Source organism: Triticum urartu, chromosome 7 (assembly GCF_003073215.2).
Source record: "Triticum urartu cultivar G1812 chromosome 7, Tu2.1, whole genome shotgun sequence".
NCBI classification, from domain to species: domain Eukaryota; kingdom Viridiplantae; phylum Streptophyta; class Magnoliopsida; order Poales; family Poaceae; genus Triticum; species Triticum urartu.
Genome location: NC_053028.1, coordinates 127316248 through 127331935, shown reverse-complemented (window position 1 = coordinate 127331935; position 15688 = coordinate 127316248). Strand labels below are relative to the sequence as shown.

The window sequence follows — 15688 nt, the reverse complement described above, 5'->3', positions numbered from 1 at the left end:
TTAATTAAATAAGATATATAGTGATATCCCAACAAGTAAACATGTTCCAACAAGGAACAACAACTCCATGTTCCAACAAGGAACATACTTCAATCCTCACCTGCAACTAACAACGCTATAAGAGGGGCTGAGCAAAGCGGTAACATAGCCAAACAACGGTTTGCTAGGACAAGGTGGGTTAGAGGCTTGGTTCAACAATATGGGAGGCATGATAAGCAAGTGGTAGGTATCGCAGCATAGGCATAGCAAAAGAGCGAGCAACTAGCAAGCAAAGATAGAAGTGATTTCGAGGGTATGGTCATCTTGCCTGAAATCCTGCAAGGAAGAAGAACGAGTCCATGAAGAAGACAAACGGACATAGACGAATGGGTCCTCACAAACGCAACGTTACCGGAACCAACCCGAAGAAGCAAACACCGGAAAGAAGCACACAACATAGTAAACAACCAACACATGAACATGGTATGATATGCGGGATGCGGGTATGCGATGCATATGCATGATTTGCAAGGAAATGAATGAACCTGGCCTCAAATTGGAAATCCAAGTGTGCCACTGGAAAGGTGAGATGAAATTGCTTGAAAACGATATAAAGAACGCCGGAATCGGAGTTACGGTTTGGAAATGGCAAGCAATTCAAATATGGCACCGGTCTGCGATATACAGCAAGTAGCCATCTAAATGCAACAATATGAACATGCTACAACACCCAAACATGGCAACAAAATACATGGCAGGGATCCATTCATGATGCTTAACAAAAGATGAACACTGAGCTACGGCCAATTCATCCACTAACAGGTTCAAACAAGCATGGCAAAAGTGCATTTGGTAAACAGGTCTCCGATAGGCCGGAGTGAGGTGGCGGCGGCGGCAGACATTGTCCGGCTCGGCTCGGACGTGTCCGGCGGCGCGAGGATGAAGAAGACTAGGGTTAGACTGCGCGAAAATTTCGGAGGGGAGTACATATTTATAGGTAGAGGGAGCTAGGAGAGTCCAAATGAGGTGCGGTTTGCGGCCCCGCGATCGTGATCGAACGATCGAGATGATGGAGAGGTCTTAGGTGGGTTTTAGGCCAAATTGGAAGGGTGTTGGGCTGCAACACACACGAGGCATTTTCGGTCCCTCGGTTAACCGTTGGAGTATCAAACGAAGTCCAAATGGTACGAAACTTGACAGGCGGTCTACCGGTAGTAAACCAAGGCCGCTTGGCAAGTCTCGGTCCAATCCGGAAATGTTTAATCCCCACACACGAGAAAAAGGTAGAAAAGACCACCGGAGGAGAACGGAACACCGGAATGCAAAACGGACAACGGGGAAAATGCTCAGATGCATGAGACGAACACGTATGCAAATGTAATGCACATGATGACATGATATGCAATGCATGACACGCAAGCAATGACAAGGTAACAACAGCGAATAACTGGAGGACACGTGGCACATCGGTCTCGGGGCATTACACTAGTGGAAAAGACTAGGAATCTTATATCTGTATAAGAGGTGGACTCTTTGAAAAGATAGTATAAGAAGGTCCCTACCCCCTAGCCTCAGATATGTGAATTGTGAGCGGCACCACGGATAAGCGCAGAGGAATTAGGGGGTAGACCGAAAACCCTAAGATTCTAACACTTTATTCATCAAATGATAGCCAGGTCGTTTACAAAAAGGTGAAGAATAAAGGCAGGGATATTTGTTTCCCACACTTCAGACTTTCTCATGCTAATACAATGCCTCTTTGCTATAATGATCAAAGGATATATGAGCAAATTCCATTGTCATTAGGGAGCACTCCATTATGATAGGGACTGCTGTTCCCATATAAGCATAAGGGTCGGATATTGCCTCCAATGCGCTTGTGCTGTCAGATTCAATTTCCAAATTTGTGCAGCCCAAGTTTGCAGCTAAATTCAGTCCACACCGGATAGCTATCATTTCTACTTCTTCTATGGTGGACACATGGGGTATCAACTGAGTTGTTGCGCCTTAGAATTGTCCTTGATCATTACGGGCTATGACACCGCATGAGCCCGAGAAATTGTCCGCAAGAAAGGATGCATCAACATTTATTTTTACCACTCCCGCTTCTGGTTTCTTCCATACGCGATTCCACTTCCGGATAGCTTGGTTTGGAGTGTTTGCTTGTACGAAATTTGTAGCTAGAACCCGGATTGACATTGCTGCTTGTTATGTCGACATGACAGTTTCCCCTTCCGTATAAAGTCTCCTTCGCCACCAAATGAACCACATGGCCACCAAGATGAACTCGGGTGTAGAAATGTTATGCACCATCAAGTGTAACTGGAACAGGAAGTCTAGATTAATTGAGCCAGAGCGGTCCTGACAGACCGCCTTATCTATCTCGGTCGTTCTGTTATTTTTGTGCCCTAGGCCTCCTGACCTCCTGTGGTGGGTCTCTCCTGTAATGGTAACCGAATGGTGACGTGTCCGTTCTGTATGCTGCTGGTCCCTCCTGTAAGCCAATGATGGAATGCTGATATGGCAGGGTTGCTGATGTGGATAGCTTGCATGTTAAGATAAATACTATAGTGGGGATGAACTTCTTAAGTATATAGGATTTTGACAGTAGTAAAGATCAAAATTTTAGACTTTTACCCAATGCAGACTTGCAGAGCACCTGGGCACGAGGCCAATGAGCACGAGTCGTCGTCGTCGATTGGCCAGACCTACAAAGCCACAATGTACTTCATGATTCAGTACTGCACAACAATGAGAAAATCTTATTGAATTTTGAGACAATACTAATTTCAGAGTTCAGAGTTCATGAGTGAATTTTGAGACAATACAAATCTGACACTGTTCTACTGCATCATCGGGCAGCAAGACAGTCACCAAATCCCCATTTGCAAGTGCATAGAGACGTACTGTACTCAAATTTTCAGTTTTACTCAAATTTCCGTCAAGCATTACAGTTTGGGGACAGTTTGGATCCTCACCTTTGCTCTGTCTCGCAGGCAGTGCTGGTTGCTGGGCGGCGAAGGCGGGGATGGTTGCTGCTGCCGGCGGGGGAAAGTGGAGAGCTTCTACCGACTTCAGGGAGGTGCGCGTGGGAGCGAGGTTGGCGGCGAGGTGAAGGAACTGGCAGGGACCGGCTTCGTGGTTGATGGCGGCCAGCCGGCGAGGAGGTGTTCCACGACGGGAAGGGCCAGCTTCGGCTCACCAAGCTCGGGGAAGGCCGCCGCCATCGGAGAGCAGATCCAAAACAAAAATCAAGCCTTCTCCTTCCCGTGGTTCACCATGGGGAATGAGCAAGGGAACAAGGAGAGGGAAGCAACGCGGTGGAGGCGTAGGGCGGGGGAGCCGAGCAAGGGCTCCGACGTGCAAGGGAGACGAGTGGGGGAGACGACCAGGGAGTGTGGGTTGTGTCGGGAATTCACTGAGGGGGTTTTCGCAAAAATGACACTGCAATGATAATGTTCCATATCCCGTCTTACGCCTCCCACTTTTTGTCTGCCTGGCCTTGCCTCGCCTTCATCTGTCCCTCGCACAAAATCTTATTTTTCAGGCGCAATCCTGCCCATCATCGTTTGCCGAAAACACATCACCGATCCACCCCAGCGGGAAAGTATTCAGTGCTCCCAGCCTTGCGGTACTCGCAGTGCTCCAATATCAAAAAATGATTTTTAAATATTTCAAAAAATTCTGAAAAAATGAGAATGTTCACAAGAAATGTTACTACATCCCCTAAAAATTTTAGATCTAAAATCAAAATGTACATTGAGAAACAAAAAAAGAGAAATCCAGATCTAAATAGTGTCAATGTTCCTTTTGTCTCTTCTTTACACTATTCATGCTAGATTTCACATTTTTGTTTCTCAATATGTGTTTCGAGTTTGGACCTGAAATTTTTAGGACTTATAGTCACATTCATTGTGAACATTCACAATTTTTTCGGAATTTTTGAAACGTTAAAAAAATGTTTTTTGGCATTGAAGTACCGGGAGTATGCTAAGGCTGGGAGCACCTGACACTTTCCCCCACCCCGGAACCGGATCCTCTAACATTGAGAAAGAAAGTTAAGGTCTCTAACTTTCCTTCTTTCTATCCATATGATTATTGCTAAAATAATTTAAATTAATTTGCAAATTGATGATCTACCGTGTACATTTATAGTAATTACATACAAATAAATTGATGGTGAAATAAAATTAATTTTAAATTATTTATATCTACAGTAAATACCAACAATAAACAACCTACTAACTACCTACTAACAGTCCCTAACTTTCCTTTTTCATTTTACACTAGGCAAATACTGTAGCACTGTGACTTTCCTTCACAATGTTAGAGGATCCGGTTCCCCCCACCCCGGCTCGCCTCCTCCCCACTTCCTCTCTCTTTCTTGGAGCCGCCGTCATTGCCCGTGCTCACCCCCGACAAGGCTGGCGACGAGGGAGCCCTTTCAGACGTCGAGAGGAACCCCTCCTGCCTCCGCCACCACCTCCTCCTATACAAGCCCCCACCTACATCTCAACCCCAACCCAGCCCCCACCACCCAGATGCGGCGGCGGCGGCCGGTCGACAGCAGCGCCTCCTGGACATGCGCTCCCGCCGACGCCTCCTCAACCTAACGAAGCCATACCGAGGACTCTTCCTCGGAGCCTTCTCCCGCTCCGCCCGCTCATTGGTTCGTGTCACACCGGTCCACCTCTGGACGGCGTGACCTGGCAAGGCTGGCAAGCGGGGCCCTAGCCTGGGTGTGAGTGTGTGGGGTTTAAAAGGACCAGCCTATTGGTCGAGTGAGTCATGCGTGTGAATCACTTTTCTTGTATCTAAACTTTCCTTTGAAATCCAAACCCCTTCTCCAAGCTCATCCCCTTCCTCACCTGCTCCATCTCACCCACTTAGATCACCGATCCCCTCTCAGATCGGGGGTGTTACATTGGTATTCAGAGCCAAAAAAATTCTTCCCCTCGCCGCCGCTGCACCTTCTGAAACTTGGGAGGTGGATCGGTAACACCCACCGCGCACGGTGCGAGTCCGCTCGCCGGATCTCGCCCGAAATCCGTCACGGGGTTCGATCCCCTCATTGGTTCGTCAGCCCCGCGTCCCCATCACGGTGGCGACACGACGGAGGGCGCCAACAACAAGGATGCCACCTAGGGGTGGCGGGGGAGCCACCGACGGGCGAGCTCTTGCTATGGACGCGCCGATGGGAGGGGTCCAGGAGCCACCACAGCAGCAGGAGAGTCTTCCTAGAGAGCGGAAACGGAGAGGACTCGCTCGGCAGCAGCGACGGTGATCTCAACGGTCTTGCCGACCTCACCCACCTGGCCGTTATGTTTTCGGTACGTACGTTGCGCAACCCCTTCTGCCCACCCCTTGCTGTTGCGGGCATCCACCATCTGCTCGTGTGGCTTGTGCGTTTGTGTTCACGGCCATGGCTTCCCCCAAATTGTGTTCGTTAGGTAGGCAGGTTGGATAGGTAGGTGGCTGCTACTACCATGTGAAACTACCCAATTATTACTGCTTCTGAACCTCTGATCCGTATAAGTTGGAGGAACATCACTGAAATCACATGTATAACAACTACTGAATTTGTTATTACTACTGTAGCAGCTGCTTTCAAGTAAATCGTTGGTAGCAATTATCATGTTGTTAGCCTGTTCTGCTCAGAATTTACTCTGTAGAACCACTATGCATGATCCCTAAAAAAAAGAACCACTGTGCATGATAACACCAACAAACAATTGGTATGTCTGGCATGTTTTATCTGATCACTCCATGACCACAGTGCAGAACGAAAATCTATGATAACCTTGCTGGCTTGCAGCTGTAATTTTAATGACAATATTATGAAGTTTTGATTGCACAGTGCTACAAAAGCTAAAAACCAAACTGAATAACGGAATTGATGGCATCATTGTGCATTTAGATTAATATAAATATCCTGTACCCAAACTTCGCTTGCTTTGGATTTCTTGATAAGCTTTGACTGCTCCGCTCCTGTCTATCTCAATATTTTTAGATTATTATGTCTATCTTAATGCTTGACAAACCATCATTTTAGTTTGCCTGCCTTGAGTACTAGTGACTTTGGTTTTTGCTCACATTTGTAGCACTGTTGCTGGGCGTACCTTCCGGGACCACAGAGCTGTCTGGTACAAGTTTGGACAGCAAAGCTCTGCATGCTCGGGTGCTCACTCTGACGCCTAACGCCCTGCCTTTCCGGTATCCTCTTCCTCGTTGGTTCCGACATAGGTAAGTTGTTGGTTCCTCTCCTTTGCGAAGCTTTCTATTAAGAAAACCATTGTAGTAGTTTCTTTACTGCATCGAATTCCTGACTTGAACTTCGGTTGCTGAGATACACAATAAAATGGTTAGCCATGTTGGCAAGCTTTTTCTAAGGTCATGCAGTGGTATTCATTTATATGTTGATAATGGGGAAATCAGGTAACTTTGGAATCCTTTTTACAACTAAAATTAATCTATCTGGATTTGTTAGTTACCTGCTATTAATTAATGGCCATAGATTTGCCGGGCGCTTGCCATTTTGGTGTTTTCCACATGATATTTCTTATGCATTGCTCCTATATGCATTTGCCCACATAATGTTTGTAAACTAGGATTTTGGTTCATGGTTCATTGGATATAACTAAGTGTACCCTATCTGATTAAACCCATGGAGTTCCTATCCATAGGGTCATTTGACATATTAATCTTGACAAACAGTTCATTATGTTATGTCGATCCTGTGTTCTAACACATTTTATATTTGATCTTGCAGTTTGTTTCAGCCATTGGCAAGAAGACTCACATCAACATTGTGGTCATTTGGCATCTTGACTCTGGCAAGTCGGCCACCACTGGGCCATCGGATGTACAAGCTTGGAGGTATTGACAAGAGGTTGGAGAGGAAGCTCCTAAGATGAATAAGATAATCATTCAAATACGCGTGGGTGCTTGGCAAGATGAAGGCCCATCGGAGTTTGATGCCCCCGAAACTAAATCTGCATTGTGTGCAGTGGATTAGGATAAAGTTTTTGGTTGGTAGTTGTTTAAAGATCATGTTGTTGCTCGAGTCCAATACTCTAGACTGTGTAGTGTTTAAAGAACCCATGACATTTGTACACATCTCTTCTCAGCTACATAACATATTTCTCGCTCGTTAAACAAGAAAATGGCTGGGACTTGCTTATGTGCAATTTGCAGTGCCTCATTGGATTTATCGTGTATATCAACCTATTTATTATCAACATTTTTTTGGAGGACATGTGTGAACTTGATATAGATTGAAACAGAATTGATGATGAGTTATGTACTGGCTTGCCCAGGTTTGTTAGTCCCCTTGTTTATATAATTGAGAAATGTATGCTACTATTCTCTATAATAATGCATGGCGTGGCGGTGGGTGGATCTGGTTGATGCTGGTGATGTTGAAGGTCCCTTGGCGAGGGAGGGGTTTGCTCCTCTTGCATGATGAAGCCAATCTTTTCATGTAGTTTGCACAAAATGCTGATGGGTGGTAATATATATGTTCAACCAGTGCATATGTAGTAACTAGAGGGCGCCAAGCTGATGCTGTTGAGTAGCACAAAATATAGTGAAAAGCTGTTGGCAGAATCTACTGTAAAATCTGTCTAGCCAGATATGTATGTATCAAAGTTTGTTTGTTTTGATCGTATGAAAGAAACAAATTTGAGACAGTACGTTGTAATCCAATGAAACATATTCATCTAGTCATTCATCCGTCAGGTTTCTCCCTCTTCTCTGGCATATGACACAAGTAAAACCTGGTATAGTTCAAGCATGGGTCAAGTCCGTGCGTCCATCATTATATGTAACGACGAGCTTATGAATATGAAACTTTGAAACAAAGAAAGTCTACTCCACTGTACTGAAACAAAGAAAGAAAGAAAGTTTGTATGCTACTGTGACATATCTCTTACCCAACCAGCCAACTGTCAAAAACTTCCACTAAACTGGGTGGACGCTGAGTCTAGCTGATATATCTCCAACAGACTAGTCTCCTTCCAACCTTAAAATACGCCTCTCCAATTGTCCAGCAAACAAACTCTAATCAAATCCTCCTTCCAAACAGATACAGGTACGCACGCTTCCTCCTTAATTCTCTGGGCTGCTCCTCGAAACCAATGCAAATCTCTCATTTGTTCCTCGAAAGTAGACACTCCCAAAACCAACGCACTCCTTAGGCCCTGTTTGTTTCATAAGTCATAGAACTTTTTTAAGTCCCAACTTATAAGTCATAAGTCCATACCTGTTTGTTTACAGGGACTTATAAGTCCCGAGTCCCTACCTGTTTGTTTGCAGGGACTTATAAGTTGATAAAACACTTGTTCACATAACCCTTGTTTATACAAACGAATTACACCGTGTCCGGTGACCTGCGACACGGTCCTCCCACGCCCTATCACGCGTCCCTCAACGGCAGCTGCGCCCGGGGCGACGAACGGACGCAGGTGAGAGCCGGCTCGGCCTCCGAAGTTCAGAGACCGTGCTCGGCCTCCTCCGCCCTGAGACACGGGCCTCCCACGACCAGGTCCAGTAGGAGGAAGACCATGGCCGGCGGACTGGTCGAAGAGGAGTTGCTGGTACGAGCCCAACTCCGGGAAGTCGTCGACGTTGTGGTTGAGATCCAAGAATCCCATTCCCCTCCCGAGATTTCCCCCAGCGGATGAGCCCTGCGATGCCTGATGATGCGCGTGGAACTGAGACGAGAAGGGGATCCGGTCCTCCTCATCGTCGGCCATGGCGGCGGCACTTCTGGGTACTGGGGGCGGCGGCGATTTTGGGTGCTGGGGGCGGCGGCGGAAGGAGCGAAGGGGGGCAGGAGCGATGCGGGGCGGAGCAGGAGCGAAGCGGTGCGGGGCAGGGGAATCGATGGATAAGTCCTAATAAGCTCCTCCCTGAGAGTCTTTTTTGATAAGTCCCAAATCATCACTTTAAGTCTCTATAAGTCCCTCCTGTTTGGTTTAGATGAAATTTATAGAGACTTAAATAAAAGCAATAAGTCCCTTGAAACAAACAGGGTCTTAATTCTCGCCCCATCAAATCGCACGTACCGCCTCCCTCTTCATCTCATCTACCGGCGATCCAACACGCTTCGATCGATTGGCTGCCCCCTCCTCTCACACACCTCACGCGGATCCCTCTGCCATCCAACGCCTCCCCGCTCGTTCCCTACCGCCTCTCTCTCTATTTATGTATGGCCGCGCCCCACGCATTGCTCTTGCTCCTCCTTTCTCCTCCTCAAGCCGCCAACACCTCGCATCATCTACAACAGCAAGCATAGCAAGCAGCCATCAACCAAAGGCGGTTCTGATGATGCAGTGCCCGGCTAGCACGGCCCATCGAGATGGTCCGCCGCCGGTCAGATCGGTCGGCCCGGTGCGCAGCAACACCGATTGGCCGTGTCCTGTCTATGCCCTTAATAAAATCGATCGACTATAGGTGAGTTCTTCAGTAATATGTATATTTTTTGTCTTACAAGTTAAGTAGAACCGAAGGTGAAAGTGAAGTACAGTTTCATGCAAAATTAATAGGATACTACCTTGGCCTATTTTGATGGTACCAAACTGCACTCTTAAGTACAATTTAATGTTGAATTGTTGGGTGAACAACAGAGCCACAATAGTGCTAGTTGGGCTTTACAATGACCTGAGGATAGGTGGGAAATGATAGGATTTATCACTCCACATAATCGGTTTAGCGAGTAGTCGATGTAGCATGATCTATTTGACTACTTTCTGTTGCTTTCCAGACAAACTGGTTAATCTTTCCTGTTTCATTTGTTTCTTTGTGCGGTCAGATACACACCAAAATTAATAGGATACTACCTTGGCCTATCTTGACGGCACCAAACTGCACTCTAGACAACCAGCATTATTATGTATTTGTTCGGTGGGATTCTTACAACATTTTGTGTTACCCCTTTGGCGAACACTAGGACATTCTCCTGCGTTTTCTATTTTTAATCTTCTGTATTGCTTAATAAGCTTTCTTCTGTTGCTTTGACAGTGTGGTATAATGCCAAGATAGCTAGCTGCTTAATAAAAATGTTTGGCATGCCCTTTGACTCACCTTAAATGCTCAATAAGTTACTATATTATTGTTTCACACATCGGAATTTTGAATTTTCTCATAACGATGATGTTATTAACACAAGAAAAAGAAAGTCTGTCCTGAAACGACAAGGGGATGAGGCATTTGATGAGTAGGACTACGCAAATGTGTTATTCTGTTGGTCTACATGTTATAAAGTTAATTAGTTAAATGACCAGTATCATCATCATCATCATCATCATCTCCTTGGATGTAATTTAATGTGTGAAGTGTAAACTACAAAATCAGCTACTAGTAGCATGTTCTATACATACATGAGTAAGTAGTACAAGTTGCCATGACAAAAATTTCCATCAAGTTTCTGCAATTGCATAGGCCTTTGTATAACTGTAGGCATGGAAAATGTCCCTGTGTAGAGTACAATTGTCATGATTTCTTTTGATGATTTATTAGGATGCCGAGGGTTTGTATTAATCTGGAATGTCATGTCTTCCATTTATTTGCCAGTTATCTGAAAACTTCGCTATGTAGAGTACAATCATCATGTCTCTATGTAGTTTTCTTTTTCTCTTGAAAGAATTTGGAATTATAACTTCAATCTCAATGGTTCCCGATAATAATGTGGTTTTTAACCCCCACTGAGATGTTGTGTCGAATAACAAAAGAACAATATCTATAATTTGACTTTGTATCATTAACAATCCATAGTTATTTTGGCTACTTATGTGTAAATGAACCTCTTAATGTGGGCTGGAAGTTTTTTGTTTTGTTGAGAGGGAGAGCCTGCTATGCTAGTTTGGTTGTAAGGCAAGACAAGAGGGTCCTGCGCTATGTCAGCGTGGGAAGAGAAAGGTCTTCGGTTGCATTACAATGAGGAGCAATAAAGTTGTCTGTCTAGGGCAAGGGGCATGAGGCATGGAGCTGCCCACTGCAAAGGCGTTGTAGGATGTCGATCCAAAATTCATAACATGAGCCGATGCGATACTGCAATTTTTATCATGTCACTACTGGGGTGTAAAGGAGTGACGATGGTGGGCTAATTAAAATGAAGGAGTGATTGTCATGGCATGCGATTTCCCTCGCGTGTGAATAAAAAACCTCCCCACCTGTTATGCTACCGAAATTTCCCGCAAAAATTACCCCGACTTGTCAAAATCTTGGCCTTGTTTGTAAGAAAACAAAAGCTTCAAGGTGCTCGATGCAAAATAATTGGCCTTGTTTGTAAGAAAACAAAAGCTTTAGGGTGTTCGATGCAAAATTCTTTTTTCATTTTGAAAGCTCTGTTCTTTTATGCAAAACAAAGGCCATTTCCATAAAAGGGGTTAAATTCTTTTTCCATAGGCTACAGAGATACTGTAAGAAAACTACTACTGAACTTGATGACCATTTTATTATCTTGTAAAATTTACTGGAATTACACGGGTCTAACTTAATATTACAACTGTTGTTTATAAAATCTAAACAACAGTATCCCAATCAAAACACACGCTGCCAGCTCAGTTTGTTACGAATCTAATTTTAGTTATGTCAGACATAATTAGTGTTGGGTCGCTAGAATATGTAGTATACACCATTGCAACACGCATGCAATTAAACTAGGAGACCGGAACCAACCACGGACGCTAGCCAACAAATCTTTACTATATTGGGGGAGGTTGAAAACGCCAAGGATTTATAACAGATCAACTTACCCCGTGCGGCGGCTTACAAAGGATATATATAACACATATGATCTAGGTCAATACTGATCCGTACAGCGAGGAGGGGGGGGGGGGGGGGGATGCCCCCCTCCCCTCGCCCGCACCCTCAGGCGTCGGCCCACATGGGGGCCTCTCAGCCACAACCAAGTTTACAATGAAGTCTAACCCCGAGTACAACCACACTGACGTGAAGAATTTTGGAAAATATGAATATTTTTTTTGAAAACATGAACAATTTTTGAAACCGGCGAACAAAATTTTAAAGCATGAAATTTTGTAAACCAACATATCTGAAACTCCCAAACAAAAATCAAAAACCCAAATAATTTTTGAAAACACAGACTTTGTTTTGAAAATGGGTACATTTTCTGAAACTCCCGAACAAAATTCAAAAACCCAAATAAAATTTTTGAAAACACGGACTATGTTTTGAAAATGGGTACATTTTCTGAAACCCCCGAATAAAATTCAAAAGCACAAACAGTGTTTGAAAACACGAACATTTTTTTGAAGCGCGAACATTTTCTGAATCTATGAACAAAATTATAAAAAACGAACTAATTTGAAAATGGGAACATTTCTGAAGCTCACGAACATAATTAAAAAATGCAAACAATTTTTTAAAACGGAGCATTTCTTGAAAATGAGAATGTTTTCTGAAACTCCCGAACAAAATAAAAAACATGACCAAAATTTTGAAAATGAACAAATTTTTAAAAAGGAACATTATTTTGAATTTCATGAATTTTGTGGAAAACATGAATTTCTTGAAATTTCTGAACAAATTTCGGAAAATAAAAATAACAAGAAAAAATAGAAAATAAAACTAAAAATTTGAAAAAGAAAAGGAAACCAAAGAAGAAAAAAATTGGAAAAGGGAAAACCCAAATTTTTTTACAGCGAGTATATATTTTCTTACGTTCCCTTTTTACATATGAAATAAGAAAAAATTTATGAAACCTAAAAATATGATGCATTGACGTCAAAATAGAGAGGGGTGAAGAATAACTATATCTGTGTGTGTGTCTGCGCGCGCGCGCGTGTGTCACTAAAACCCAAAATATGCAAAACCTTTCCCTTAGAATTTTTACTTAGCTTTTCCCCCACAATATCTTCACTGAAGAGAAGGATTGCAGTTCTGGTTGCAAAATGCAACCGGCTGTGCGCCTTCAACAACTTCTCATTTTGTTGATTATTTATTCATCTAAAGTTGTGATATCATCGCCTAATGGTACATATTCTGAGAATATGAATAAAATGAGGCAATAATCATTCTGGAATGGTAGCTTACTACCCACAAAAGCTGGCGAGAGTGGAATTAGCCATGTAAGTTGAAGGTTGTCTACACAATTGTTAGATTTGATGCATTATATAACATATAAAATAGATTTGGTTATTTGTAATAAAAGGGATGCATATTTCTGGATTTGTATTGACTTTAATAGACCACACTTTATTTTGATTTACTAACAAGGGAGAAGCTTGTTGCTAAATTTCTCTGTTTTGATTGTATACCTGAGTTTATTTGTGCATTCTCTTCCATTTTTGCGACTCTTCTTATCTTCCTTTCACAAAGCCAAGGATCTTCTCTGCACAAACACACTAAATTAATTACGGTAGAAGGCTTTTTGTTACAAAGGTAAAATAGAGAATTGGCATAAAAAGAATATTGAATTTTCCCTCCTTCAATCATGTTTTTTTGCCTCATGAAAATAATAAAATACATTACCCGGTTGATTTTATGTTCCTTGGTTAATTTAGAAACCACTTATGGAGTTGCCTATATACACCTTGTATTGTAAGTATACGTTGTGAAGTGTGTTATTAACCGTTGTCTCATTTTTCCGCAGTATGCTCTTTTTGAGTCAACCACAAACTCTCAAACCGTTCTTTTCGGTGCTATGGGAACATTTGATGTATGTGGTTTGTGAAATTTCAATACTCAAACAAGCTCATCACAAATATGCGTGATAAATCAGAAAGGGGATGACTATGGTAGTCTAAACGTTGTAATGGCCGGATGGATTGTAAGTTTCCTCGATGGTTACTCAAGCATAACCTACATGGAATGCATGATTTTCCTTTTCGGTGATGATTGTAGCTTTTTTTAAATCCATCTATTATGTCACCCCATAAATTTATGGTTGTATTTTAATCAAAAAAAAAATCTTCAATGCAAGTTAGCCTGTCTAATTATGGTGATAGCAATACACATTTCTTTACACAATGGATGGTACATGATTAATTTTTGCATTTCTCAGGGTTTTTGCGGGTTTAATATTTTGAAAAGATTATGGTTTACATTTTCTTATCCATATACCATATTTTGTGGTGGACAATATCTATATACCATATTGACGTACACTTTATGATACTGTCTTGTGTAATAGGCTGATGGGTATAGATCGATTGGATGCTATAACTTGAAGTGTGATGGTTTTGTGCCTGTACAAAATGCCCCTATCACTCCAGGAGACACTTTAGATCCTAAAAATGGGAAACTTAAGATGACAATCAAGATATTCAAGGTACATAGTTAAAACACATGAACACACTGAATATCATTTACTGTGCGATGAAACATTTGTAACCTAAAGAGCTATTTGTGGTCTAGATTTTTATGCCTAGATGATGACATCACTAACTGACTCTCATTTCGCACCAAGTCATTTGCTAGTTATTGGAATAATTTCTAGTTACTTTTAATTCTCTTGCAGAAGAAAGATGATGGTGACTGGTGGTTGTACTTTGGTTATGATAATCAGAACCTTCGTGTTGTTGGATTTTGGCCAAAAAGTATTTTCATTAATATGGCAGACCATGCAAATAATATACAATGGGGTGGTTACACCATGTCTGATCCTGGGAGTGCTAGTCCCGCAATGGGCAATGTGCATTGGCCTGGAATTTATTCAGCAACCGTTCGAGACGTCAGATTTGTTGATGACACTGGTAGAGGCTACATAATTGATCCATGGCCCAAGGGTCTAGTTGCTTCTTTATCCACAAGAAATGCTATGGAGCCGTTATATCTGTAGATGAAATGTTTTACTCCCTCCATTCCAAAATATAGTGCGTCCGCACTTCCCGAGGTCCAACTTTGACCATAAATTTAACCAACGAGACCAACTGCGGCGGGAGAAAAAAAAATATAATTGAAAACTTCTTTCGAATACGAATTCATTGATATAATTTTTACTCTCGCCGCAATCGGTCTTGGTAGTTAAATTTACGGTCAAAGTTGAAGCACGGGGATAGAGAAAGCACTACATTGTGGAATGGAGGGAGTACTATGGAGGACCTGGTGGTTGTACCATGTAGCAAGACTACTTTACAGTCCGTGAGATGAGTGGTAGAATAAAGAAATAAATGATTTATTTGTGAGTTGTTTGAAAATGATATTGTTGTGGCTCCCCCGGTATGGGGAGCTCCTATGTGCCGCTTATTTTTTTAGGGTTTCCTGTGCGCCGCTTATTGCGGCACACTGTTGGGGCTTCACACAGCCCCCCCCCCCCCCCCCCCCCCCCCCCCCGCCCCGCGACTGGGCCGGCCCAGCAGGGCGTGTGGGTACTATAGCGCATGGCGGGTGAATAATCTGCAAAAAGATTAGCGCGCTGGCAGGGGGTCGAGCGGGAGACCTCATGTGGTGGTAGAAAGTTACTGACTAAGACAGTGGCGCAAAACTTTAAGAAGGAACGTCAGTGCCACATCCGAAATTCTTTAAAAGATCAAACGCGTGCTTTTCTCTGCAAACGTGCATATTTTTTTGAAACACAAACATTTTAAAAATTGTGATGAGTATTTCAGAAACATAACTTTTTAAAAAAAAGTGAATTTTTTTGAACACTAATCTTCTTAATAATTTTTAACGACATTATTTTTTAATCATTGATCAATTTTTGGGAAAACGGTAACATGTTTTAAAAAAAATGAACGAAGTTTGT

The 15688-nt window shown here is 42.9% G+C and overlaps 1 protein-coding gene and 1 long non-coding RNA gene across 2 annotated transcripts; both read left to right on the top strand.

Moving 5' to 3' along the window:
• Nucleotides 1-4829: 4829 nt before the first annotated feature.
• Nucleotides 4830-7219, top strand: LOC125524642. Its single transcript, XR_007290904.1, has 3 exons — nucleotides 4830-5309; nucleotides 6081-6222; nucleotides 6749-7219. It is a non-coding gene; the product is annotated as an uncharacterized LOC125524642 (long non-coding RNA).
• Nucleotides 7220-13917: 6698 nt separating this feature from the next.
• Nucleotides 13918-14782, top strand: LOC125518539. Its single transcript, XM_048683353.1, has 3 exons — nucleotides 13918-13977; nucleotides 14135-14272; nucleotides 14462-14782. Exons 1-3 carry the CDS (start codon nucleotides 13918-13920, stop codon nucleotides 14780-14782), a joined length of 519 nt encoding a protein of 172 aa, XP_048539310.1.
• Nucleotides 14783-15688: the final 906 nt, after the last annotated feature.

Coding starts and splice junctions, on each gene's coding strand:
- LOC125518539 (XM_048683353.1), top strand. CDS start 13,918: ATGCAAGTTAGCCTGTCTAATTATGGTGATAGCAATACACATTTCTTT. Junction 13,978..14,134: donor ATTTCTTTACACAATGGATG/GTACATGATTAA, acceptor CTTGTGTAATAG/GCTGATGGGTATAGATCGAT. Junction 14,273..14,461: donor TGACAATCAAGATATTCAAG/GTACATAGTTAA, acceptor ATTCTCTTGCAG/AAGAAAGATGATGGTGACTG.